At 38.3% G+C, this 12,500-nt stretch overlaps 1 protein-coding gene across 1 annotated transcript in view; it reads left to right on the forward strand.

Moving 5' to 3' along the window:
• Positions 1-12,500, forward strand: part of LOC139687087 (uncharacterized) — a 50,263-nt gene that overhangs the window by 34,293 nt on the left and 3,470 nt on the right. Inside the window, exons 14-15 of the mRNA XM_071584195.1 lie at positions 5,737-6,056; positions 7,937-8,089. Coding sequence (XP_071440296.1) covers positions 5,737-6,056; positions 7,937-8,089 — 473 coding nt within the window. The remainder of the gene's footprint in view (positions 1-5,736; positions 6,057-7,936; positions 8,090-12,500) is intronic.

Genomic DNA, 12,500 nt, shown 5'->3' on the forward strand with positions numbered 1-12,500 from the left:
CAAATGATACGCAGTGTGTGTCCCATGTTCTTTTAGCTGTGAAAGATTATAAGGTTATTTGGGATAGGAAAATGCACGGTAGAAAGGTTGGTAGATCCATTACCAGATGTATGCAATGGATAATCTTTTTTCAGTAAACACCAAATGCATTTAAGTATGTTAGATCATGCAATTATTTGATTTTGATGGTTTAAACGCTAAGGGAATTTATCCAAAGTTGTCCAAACTGTAATGGGGACTTAGCTCTTTCAATATTAACTGTTAAACAGTTGGCAGTGTGGTTGCACATCCCTATGAAGATGACCCGTGTGAAGTACAGCCTAAAAACTGCAACCATTTCGGAAACCATCCAAAAGTTGCAATTTTTCAGCCAAGGCCATTAATCGTCACTTGATGATCCCATTGCAGCATTTGTTCCACTTGCAAAAAAATTTCAATGGTCAAGAAAAGGAAGTAGCCGCTGGGTGTAAGGTCAGGACCCCATAGAAATAATACCAGGCATGGTCAGAAAGTAAGGGCCGTTTAGTCACGGGGAATACATACACTCATATGAAACACATTTCATTGTCTGCTGCACTTTTAGTTAGCTAAACAAACCTACTTCATTTCTTATACATAATATCGCCGTTCACTTCTAAGCATTTTTCGTACCACGGCACCCACTGCTTCTTATAACCCCTCTTGAGCATAGAAGCTCGCCTCCTTAGAGAGAGTTGAACCAGTTGACATTAATGCCCTTCTTGAGTTCCTCTTTATGGTTTCGACACGTTGTCCATCCGAGCCACTGTTTGCCAAGTGCAGGGAGAAGAGGAAGTAGTCGCTAGGTGAAAGGTCAGGACTACATATGGTGGGGGGGCACAGAAACTGTCTCGTCCACTGGACATTCTTTGCCCTCTTTGTGTGGTGATTGGTTTAGCATTCCTGGTACGCCCACCTTGCACACAATTTGTGGTATCCGAGGTCTTCCGTGAGAAAGATTGTAGACAGTAGTGCGTCCAAGTTGAGGAAATTGTCCAGCCAGGCCATTATTAATTGTCAATTGATGATCACATCGCAGTTTTTGTTCCATTTGGGGAAACAATTCCATCGTTCAGAATACTGTGGGCAAACTGCCACTTCCCTCTTCCTAAATGGACATTTTGTTCGTCCCCATTTATAATAATCAATGGCACAATTGTCTCTTTGGACCTTTCCTTCGCTCTCATAACTAACTGGAGGTCCATAATCTGTGGGTCCATAACTCCCGTTAAATTTCATTTGAAGCCGAAAATCCTTTTGCAATACAAGAATCGTATGACAGAACAACGCACTTCACAGCTGTCGGGATATGAACGATTGTGTCTCGTACATTGTTGCTTGGAAAAGGGATAGGAACCCACATAAAGGACGAACACAGGAGAGGTGGAGTCGGAAGGCAGAATCAGGCAGATCACGAATGCAAAAATATTTCCTAGACTGGGATTTGAACAGCGGGTCTTTCAACTTGCCGGGTTCTTTCTCATGGAAAGGTACTGGCTTCCCACCATGAGGGTGTGGGTTCAAATCCCAGCGGTGTTGAATATTTTTCAGTGGTATCTCAATCCCTACTTGAGGTGCTTTGCGGAGGGCACTTTGAGTGAGTACGCCGTCCGTCGGATGGGACGTTAAACTGTTTGACCCCTTGGTGCCTTTCTTAATGAGTAGTAGGCTAATGCCGACGCCGGGTTTCTCTCCACCCTTCATCCTTTCCCCATCCATCCCCTATGGCACAAATGACCTCAGCTGTCGGTTGCCTCCCATAAAATACTAATACTACTTCTCATGGAAATGTATAAAGTGTTTGAATTCTTTCTTTGGGCTTGGATTTTCACAAAACATCAACCTAAACCACCTCTCAAAAAATGTCCACCATGTCATGCCTCAAACTGTGTTACAATGTCACAAGAAGAGAATCCTATAGCCAATAAAAATAATTAAGAAGAACTCCAATACCGGTATTTCGGTAGTCACCTGGTGACCATTTACGGGGAGAATCAAATGGGGCCTTGAATTTGGAAGAGTATGCACTAGGCACTGTCCAAAGTCAAGTGTATCGGAGTTCTTCTTAATTATTTTTATTGGCTATAGGATTATCTTCTTGTTACAATTTCTTCAAACAGCCAATAGCTGCGCATCCTCTATTTTGTGTTACAATGTGTGTAAATACATCAGTTATTCGTAAACCTCTGCGTTCCGAATGTGTTATGAAAAAATGGAATAGATGATTGAGCCATGTTATGCAATGACCAAGTTATGTGCTAGACTGAAATAGAATCTCTTGACAGGAGACTAACAGAATGAATGGTGAGGCTTACTTTGGGGGACTCTTCTCTGTCCTAGTAATGAGTTTTGAGGTGGTTAAAGACCTTTAAGGAGGGATGGGAAGAGGTTCACAAGATGAACAAATCTCTGGGTGGCCGTCAAACAGCAAAACCGACAGCAATGCCGCCGTGTTTGACAACTGTCCGGCTCTGACCGTCGTTTGAGTATCAAGATCGTTGATGAAGAACTGAACATGTCGTCTAATGTCGTGTTTTTTGCGTTGTATGTTGGACGGAATGAAGGGAAGAACTAAGTACACCGAACTGAAAAACGGTTTATTGCAATGTTGGATTTCATATTTGTCTGACTGGGCAATGTCTCTCATGTATTGCCATTCAAAATTCATCTTTAACTCTGAATCATATTTTAATTCTCAATTAAAAGTATGTACCTCTATGTAAACTGTACCCGTTTGTAAATGTGACCTTATAATTGTGGAACTAATCTATGTTTTTTGCCTTCGTTTGCTTAAAAGGGTTATTCCTGTAAATAAATAGGTATCGGGACTGGTTCCACAAATCAATATTTATTGAAGTTATCATTACAATTACTTGTTAACCCCCTTAGTGCCGCGGGCTGATATATATCGGCTTTTGTATCCCTGGCGAAAAGTGCGGTGGGCCGATATATCGGCTCTTGCATAGGCTATTGTTTAAATTGCTGTAACTTATGGTTTTTTCTTTAATAATTTATGGTTTTTGTGCTCTCGATAGGGTGAATTCCATACAATTATGTAAAACATTTTTTAATTAGCAATTTTAAATGCTTTTCAAGTCCCAATTTGACTCGGTGATATCAGCCTTTTTCAACAAAATCGAACTATGCAGAGGCTGACAAAAAAAATTTGCAATTCACTGGTTTTTCTTTATTTTTTTATTTATATTTTTTTCTACACATCTTTTTTTTTATTCTTTCTTATTATTTAAATATGGTAGTTTTATTTAAAAAATGTTTTTAAAAAAATATATATTAGTATTGTGTCTAAAAAATCAGAATATTATTGCTAAAAAAAATGTTCTTCAAAATTTATAATACTGTAATAATTACATTTATTTATCAGATGATGTTTCTGTATAATATCATTAACAACTACAATATTTTATTTTAAAATAAAAAAAACTGCAAATGGATATCTAAACAAATAACTTCATAATGTTTTTTTTTCCTAAGGTAATACATTTTCTTAAATTACCCTTTGCACTATGGCTGCGTAGATTTTCGCGGCGGTGGCTTGAAGAATTCTGCATGTCCGGGTTTTCACCGCGTTGTTGTTTGAAGCCGACAACAGTTTCGCCGAAGTTTCTTCCGGCATCTTCAGGTCTTCGACCTGAAGATGCCGGATGAAACTTCGGCGAAACTGTTGTCGGCTTCAAACAACAACGCGGTGAAAACCCGGACATGCAGAATTCTTCTACCCTTTGCACTTCTCACCAAGTACCCCTGGAATCCCCACCGCACTAAGAGGGTTAAGGTGTTGTCAGACGACCAAAAGACCAACCAAATGGAAATTTCAAGTTAACTTTAGCAATGTATTGAGAATAAACCTGATTATTTGGACAATACAATCAGTGGTGATGAAACCTGGGTTTTTTAATGCCTGACCTTGAAACAAAATACCCAAAAGCTCTCTGAGTCGCACAGGAATAAGTCCTCCCAAGCCTTAAAAAAGGCAAGAATGAGTGAATTGAAAGTGAAAACAATGTACATTGTCTTTTAGGACAGTATATGAGTGGTTTATAAGGAGTTTGTTCCTCAGGAACAGGCATTTAACGCTGTCTACTGCATAAATGTGCTGGAAAGACTCTGAAAAAGGATTGTTCACTTTGTGTCTTGATTGTTAATCAGTAAAACCAACTAAAATGTGAATCGTGTTCATAATTATTAAGTAAAAGATGGGAAGATAATGTTTCTATGATATGGTACAATAAATATATCGCCAAGAAGCAATAACGAATGGTTCAAGTATAATTTTTCTTAAAGGAGATAACTTCAGGCATCACTTTGTGGAAACGATACATATTGCAAAAGAAACACTTGGTTTTTCCACATAAAATATTTATTCACGACCTAGGTTTCGATGCTCAGCGTCTACTTCACCTGAAGCGGGATTTATCTCATGGTGTGTATATGTCCTCCGACTCCCGTTGTTCCTGATCCCTCAGACAGCGCAACGCGATACCACCTGGTTGGCCCGCCTATGGGATGATGGAACTTGGAACTCCCCGCGCGAGTTCACAAACTACAGATATATCATGGATACCTATTCCGATGCAACACCATGGCAGGTGGCATGGGTCATACCACTACTAAACACAACGGAGATATAGCTGAAGCACTTGCCGCCCTAATGGCGGCACACCACGCCATAAGCATCGCGGAACCAGACACGTGTATAAATATATTTTGTGATAATCAAGCTGTTATTTACTCATTCGTGAAAGGCAGGGGAGTGTTATTTACTTGTCCTGATATTGTCAAATTGTACACGGAATTAATAAAGGATTTGTCACGCAACGTGACCTGGAGGTACATCCCCTCAGACCAGAATCCGGCCGACTGTCCGTCCCGGACCGTCCTACCTCCCTATGCCCACTTCGGATTCGGGGTCCGGGCTGGTATATAGGTGGGATGAAGCCTGAAACGGTCAGTCGATCGAGATTTGTGGACCAGAGTGGAAGTGCAAAACACTTGGTTTTTCCACATAAAATATTTCATAAACCCTATAGAGCCCACTGCAGACCTCTCTTTCAAAGCCTTGGCATCTTAATTGTCCCTAGTGTTTTTATTTATAATTCGATAATTTTTGTAAAAAAGAACATGCATCTATTCCCATCAAATAATGGCACACACGCCTATGGGACTAGGACAAGAAATCATCTGTGTGTAGTGACTGCTAGCATGACAATGATGTCCAAGGGACCTTGTTCTCTGTGCATCCAAATATTCAACAGGCTTCCCATTAGTTTAAAAAATGAGAAATCACTCTCTATTTTTAAAAATAAGTTATATATGTACTTAAATGAAAAATGTTTTTACAGTGTGAACGACTACTTCAATTCTGGGTAATTCTAATTTTATATTGTGTAAATCCTTAACTATATGTGTAGGTGTAATTTTATTCTCTTTTCTCTGGCTAGTGTCCAGTTACTGTACTTCTTGACGTACCCTATACGATTACATAATTGTATGATATTTTGTACCATACTATGTACTTGTCAATTGGGGAAATAAAATTATTATTATTATTATTATTCACGACATAGGTTTCGACGCTCGGCGTCATCTTCAGGTGAAGATGATGCTGAGCGTCGAAACCTAGGTCGTGAATAAATATTTTATGTGGAAAAACCAAGTGTTTCTTTTGCAATAATTTTTCTTGATTCATTTCATATCCAGGTCTTTGAAGAGTCTGAAATTCAGTTGGAAGTCTCGTTTGGAGTTCAGCGAGGATCTGAAGACGTTCTATTTGGCATTGAACAGTAGACGGGAAAGGAACGAACAGCCTTTAGCGTCCGCACCCGTCACGATGGCTAGGAAGATGTCGAAGGCTGGGTTCAAAGAGCGTTTGATTCAGTCACACTTCTACGCAATGTCCATTTCAAATGAGAAGACTCTCTTCAACTGGAAGATGGCAGAGTGCCTGAATGAATCGGCCCCCCAACTGATGCTGCAACTAATCATTACAATATTCCAATTCATTGGCGGAGAGTCTGTTGGTGAGCCATTTAGCCGTATCTGAATGTGTGTGTATGTAATTATGTATGCGTGTGTATGTTTGGACTGCTGACCGGAGGGTCACGGGGTTTATTCCTGGGCAAGCCTCTCCGGGTATCTGCAGCTCCACCCAAGTTATGTGATTTTTTGGGTACCAGATCTTCCTGGGAAACCATAACTGGCACAGTGCATTAAGGAACCGGCCCCCCTTAATACCCTGCTAATGTGTGAATTACACAAAATGCCATAAATAGGGCCTAATAGTACTGGGTGAACTCTATCATCACCCATACCAAACTGACCTTCGGGTCGATTAGTATGGTGTTTATGGTTTATATATATATATGTATGTATGTAAATGTATGTATGCATTTCTATAGAAATATATATATATATACACACACAAATATATATGTATGTATATATATATATCTATATAATAATATATTATACATATGTATATATAATATATAAAATATATTATATATATATATATATATATATATATATATATATATATATATATATATATATATATATATATATATAAATAGTAGATTTGCTGAATATAGAGACACAAAGAAAGGACACTCACAATATGTTATTTGACGTTTCGACAGCTCGGCTGTTGCCTTCTGAAGATGACAGCCGAGCTGTCGAAATGTCAAAACAACATATTGTGAGTGTTCTTTTTTTGTGTCTCTATATTCTACAAATCCACATCCGTGTTTAAATATATTTGCGCATCGCCGAAGAGCGTTCCATTTCGAAGATATTTATATATATATAAATGAATACATATAAATATATATATATATATATATATATGTAGATATATATGTATGTATATATATATATATGTATAATATATTTTCTATATTACATATATATATATTATATATATATATATGTAATAATAATAATATTGTATATGTATATGTATAATAATATATATGTAATAATAATATATAATATTTTATATATTATATATATTATACATATATATATATATATATATATATATATATATATATATATATATATATATATATATATATATATATAAAGCCTTGGACTTCTCATCGGAGGGTCCTGGGTTCAATTCCCATCTCTGGGCACCTGCAGCTCAACTCAAGCTATGTGATTTTTTGGGTACCAGGTTTTCCTGGGAAACCATAACTGGCGCAAGGAAAGGAACTGGTCCTCCTTAATACCCTGATGTGTGAATTTCACACGCCGTATAGGGCTTAGTACTGGGTGAACTCTACCATCGCCCATTCCAAAATGACCTTCGGGTTGATAAGTACTGTGTTTATGGTTAATAATATATATATATATATATATATATATATATATATATATATATATATATATATATATATATATATATATATAGATTCCTGGGCAAGGCACTCTGGGCACGCACAGCTCCACCCAAGCTAAAAAGTGATTTTTCGGGTACCAAATCTTCCTGGGAAACCATAACCGGCACAGGGAAAGGAACTGGCCCCCCTACCCTGATGTGTGAGTTTTCACACGCCGTATGGGGCTTAGTACTGGGTGATCTCTACCGTCACCTACTAAACCGACCTTCGGGTTGATTACTGTGTTTTATATATATATATGTTTATATATATATATATATATATATATATATATATATATATATATATATATATATATATATATATATATATTTGTAAGAGTATTTGTAAGAGTATGGCTGGGCTTGATTCTTCCCATAACATTCTGATACATGTACATGTTGCGGATTAGCCTCCTATCCCTATTCATATCCGCTCATATTTCTTAAATAGTTGATTGCTGGATCAATAAAATGCATTATTATTATTATTGTGTTTATTCTATGTCCTGTATGAAGAGAGCCGTAGTGTGATCGGCATCCTTAGTTCTCTTGCCAGTCTGTCCTGGACAATGCATCTCTGTCACTTCTACATGCACTACGATGGCCTGGCCAACAACTTCAAGATGGCAGACAGGATCCTGGACGTCTTGGCACACTTTTTTCTCATCAGTGAGTATTACCAAGGACTCTGGAGACCTGTACCAACTAATCATTAGAGTAAAAACCATGAAAGACCTTGGGTGTTTTAACAGACCGTAAACTAAATTACTCCGACCACATACAGACTATAAAAAATAATACAATGTCCCTCCTAGGCCTTGTTTACCACTTCACAGAAATTAAAGTTCCAATAGCACTCCATTCGTACTTCTCAAGAATGTTCCTTCCCAGAATACAATGGCAGTTCATTAAGTACTCTGTGTTAGAAATGAAGAAATCATTTTTTCTAAAATAATTTTTTTTATTTTCGAACATAGTCCCCTTTTTAGAAAGATGCACTTCTCCCAACATTACAGCCATTTTTTTAACCCCTCCATAAAATAGGATTGGTCGAACTCTCTCCAAAATATGACTCTGTCTCTTGGCGATAACTTCCGAGTTTGAGCTGAATTTTATTCCCCGCGAGCCATTTCTTCATGTTAGGGAATGGGAAAAAGTCGCAGGGAGCCAGATCGGGAGAATACGAGGGGTGCAGCAGCAATTCATACCGTAGTTGATGCAGTTTGGCGGGGACAATTCCGGGATCAGCTTGTTGTCTACTGTGAGCAATTATGGCACCCATCGGGCCGACAATTTTCTCATTTTGCCAACTTATCATGTAGTAAAATATTAACTGCCGTTCCGGTCGACACACCCCCCACGGCCTCTGCTACTTCGCGCACTTTCGTTCGTCGATCAGCGAGAATCATGGCGTGGACTTTTTGAATGATTTCCTCGGCACCACCACGTCTGCCGTCTGGCGTCCTGGTCGCTCCTCATCAAAAACAGATGTCCGCCCACGTTTAAATTCATTGAACCAATACCTAACCGTGGTCATAGATGGCAGAGTGAAGTGTCCCTTTAAACATCATCCAACTTTGCTTCCATCTCCTCGCATTTCTTCCCATCAAAAAAAACAAAACAAAAAGCGAATTACCAAACGATACTGCTCTCTTTTTCCAACTTAGCATAAAATCTCAAAAAACACATGTCTTACACTCGAATGGCTACCAAATCCAAACTAACCTATATTAAATCAGTCTGAAATTTGTTTCACTGTCGTTTGATAGATGGCAGCACACGGTGATAACATAAACTTCCCTCAGGAAAACGCCCTTTGTCGTCAAATACGGGTACTTATTGAACCGACCTTGTATATTATATTGCTCCCCCAATTAGGTCCACCTCATCCCAGGAACTAATCTTAAATTCCCTCGATTTCATCTCTCACTTCTTTGCCAAAATACTCAAACACCGAGTCCCACATTTCTGCATTAGATCCTCAAAATCCTGTTCCATCTTCTTTATCTATTTCTAGAACACAAAACCCCAGACTTGAAGCTAATTTTAAACTCCTGTACAACACCTTAAACTCGACTATTGACTGGCCTGAACTGCTCCCTCTCTCTCTCTCTTCAACTTCAGGATACCGACTCAACCCACCCACACCCACTCCCTGATCCATCTCTGCTCCTATTCCTAGGATATCTCTCAACAAGCACTATACCTTAATTTTGCCTCTCCTCCCCTCTAAATTCAATCCCCATCACACTGTCCATCATTTTAATTTATCATACAACAATTTCATCCACTCAAGCTCCCATCCCACCTCTCAGCAAATTAAATTCTTCCCCCGGTCCATGTATTGGTTCTCGTGGTTTATTGTAATACTGTTATTGTATTTTGTCCTCTATCAATTTGGTTATATTTTTAGCTGGTAATTGGTGCTACTGATGTACGTGAATAATGTTTTATAATAATTAAATAAATGAATCAACTGAATCATCGCAGGAAGAGGTTCAATTTTTCCAGGCTCAACTTTGTGGTATTTCATTTTCATCAAATGAGGAACACAATCTATATTTCCAATGTTGTTTATTTACGTACAATTAGTTTTAATGCTTAGGTGTCATCATCATGATACCTAAGTCTTGAAACTAGTAGTATGTAATTTCAATGCAACAATTTCAGCGCGTAAAAATCATTCGCCTACCAATTCGCCTATCAATTCGCCTATCAATTGAATACTCCCCAATCTAATCAAACTATCCTGTACGGTCAAATATTTAGATAATTACAACATCCCCACAATGTCACAGAGTATAAAATGATCCACCAGACAATTGCTATACCCTCAAATTATAGCCACAAATGACATACACTCAGCGTAATGACTTCATTACAAGTTACAGCCGCTGCATTTCCTGCAGTTTCTCTCAATTAGGTAATTAAATCAAAGCACAAGTGCAACAATTTCAGAGTGTAAAAATCATTCGCCTTGACTGGGACTCGAACTCAGATCCCTCAATATCCGGTCGAGTGCTTTAGCCACTTAAGCTACCGAGGCGTCCTCTTAAACTCTGAAATTTTGGGGCTTTTAAAGGAACTAGATGTTAAGATGACTAGAGTCAAGGCGAATGATTTTTACGCTCTGAAATTGTTGCTTTGAAATGCACATTAGCGGATGACTCCGTTAAAAGTTACTGTTGCGGCATCTCCCGCAGTTTCTTTGGAATTTGTCAAAGTATAAACACCATAAGTTTTTTAAAGTTGGCTTTAACCTCGTGGACTGTGGCGCCTCGCGCACGAATACGAATGCCTGTGACATTGTATGTACGGTATTTCGTCACAACATCTTGTTCCTTTAAAAGCCTCAAAATTTCAGAGTTTAAGAGGACTCCTCGGTAGCTTAAGTGGCTAATGCACTCGACCGGATATTGAGGGAACTGGGTTCGAATCCCAGTCAAGGCGAATGATTTTTACGCTCTGAAATTGTTGCATTGAAATGCACATTAGCGGATGACTCCGTTAAAAGTTACTGTTGCGGCATCTCCCGCAGTTTCTTTGAAATTAGTAGTATGTAAATAAAGAACTATGGAAAGATACATTTTGTTCCTCATTTGATGGAGTTAGACGTTGTTAAAAGATTAATGGGAACTCAGTCATTTGTTAGAGAGCACAGCAAGTACGAGGGGGGACCCAAAAGTAATGGGAATATGGGCTGCAGGGGAGCGTCAGTATGGGAAGCCTTTGTTTGGCCGGTTGTACCTCAGGCTCATGCCTCCGGTATCAGTATGCACAGTGTTGTATCTGTGACTGGATCGGTCCGTCCGTGAGATATGTTTCAGTGAAACAACTTACTTCATCTCTGCAAAAAACGTGATGGTGGATTATATCAAGAGCAACGCGTTTCAGTGAAATTTTGTTTCCTTTTGGGGAAATCAGCAGTTGAAACCATTGTAATGCTCAAGACTGCTTACTTTGGAAGCTGCCCTAAGCAAAACCAGAGTCTATGCGTGGTTTACACGTTTAAAAAATGATGAAATGTCAATTGAATTTGCCAACCCTGTTCAGGCCGCCCTTCTACATCAAGAACTGATGGAAACGTCGACAAAATCAATGCTCTCATTAGTGAAGACCATCGCAGGACCATTGATCAACTCTGAGAGATGTCTTGAGTGTCATGGAGTTCAATTCAGAGGATTCTATTCTGAAGATTTGCATATGAAAAGGGTTGCAGTCAAATTTGTCCCTCGCAATCTCACTCGCTGGTTCATACCGCCCTCTCTGTGACGCAGTTTTTGACAGAAAACGCCATGACATTGATTGTCCACTCCTCACCGGATTTACAGCTCCCTGTGACTTGTTAAAAAAATTATGAAGTTATTTGTTTAGATATCCATATTCAGTTTTTGTATTTTTGAATAAAATTTTGTAGTCAATAATGATGGTTTACATTTTTATCATCTGAAAAATAAATGTAATTATTACAGTATTATAAATTTGAAGAATATTTTTTTGTTAGCAATAATATTTCGATTTTTAGACACAATGCTAATATTTTTTTCAAACATTTTTCAAAAAACTACCATATTTAAATATAAGAAGGAATCAGAAAGACATATAGAAAAAATTATACATAAATAAAAAGAAAAACCAGTGAATTGCAAATTTTTCTGTCAGCCTCTGCATAGTTCGATTTTCTTGAAAAAGGCTGATCTCACTGAGTCAAAAATTGGGACTTTTCCCCTTTCCTTGCGACTGCGGCAATGTGCTTACAATCTAAAGGCCAAAAAAACCAAGTTCTAACTCACAGAGAACTGCTGACAATGTAATCCATTACACAGGGCGCAATTGATTAGATAGGATGGACGGCAAGAGAAACCAAAATGATTACAAAGCAGTGCTCTCATTTCCATCATCTCAACAAAGTCCGAATAAACAGCTATATATCAACACCACCACACCATAACACATTCAAGAGATTACAGATGAACACAGATTAATTAGTAGCCTTTCAGTGGCTTTTCATAGTGGAAAGACCCTTCAGAAAAAATACGAGCAAACAATTAGGCTGAGCTTCCCGACATGTACAAAACTG

The sequence above is a fragment of the Hetaerina americana genome, unplaced genomic scaffold (assembly GCF_022747635.1).
Source record: "Hetaerina americana unplaced genomic scaffold, ioHetAmer1.1.p SCAF_161, whole genome shotgun sequence".
NCBI classification, from domain to species: domain Eukaryota; kingdom Metazoa; phylum Arthropoda; class Insecta; order Odonata; family Calopterygidae; genus Hetaerina; species Hetaerina americana.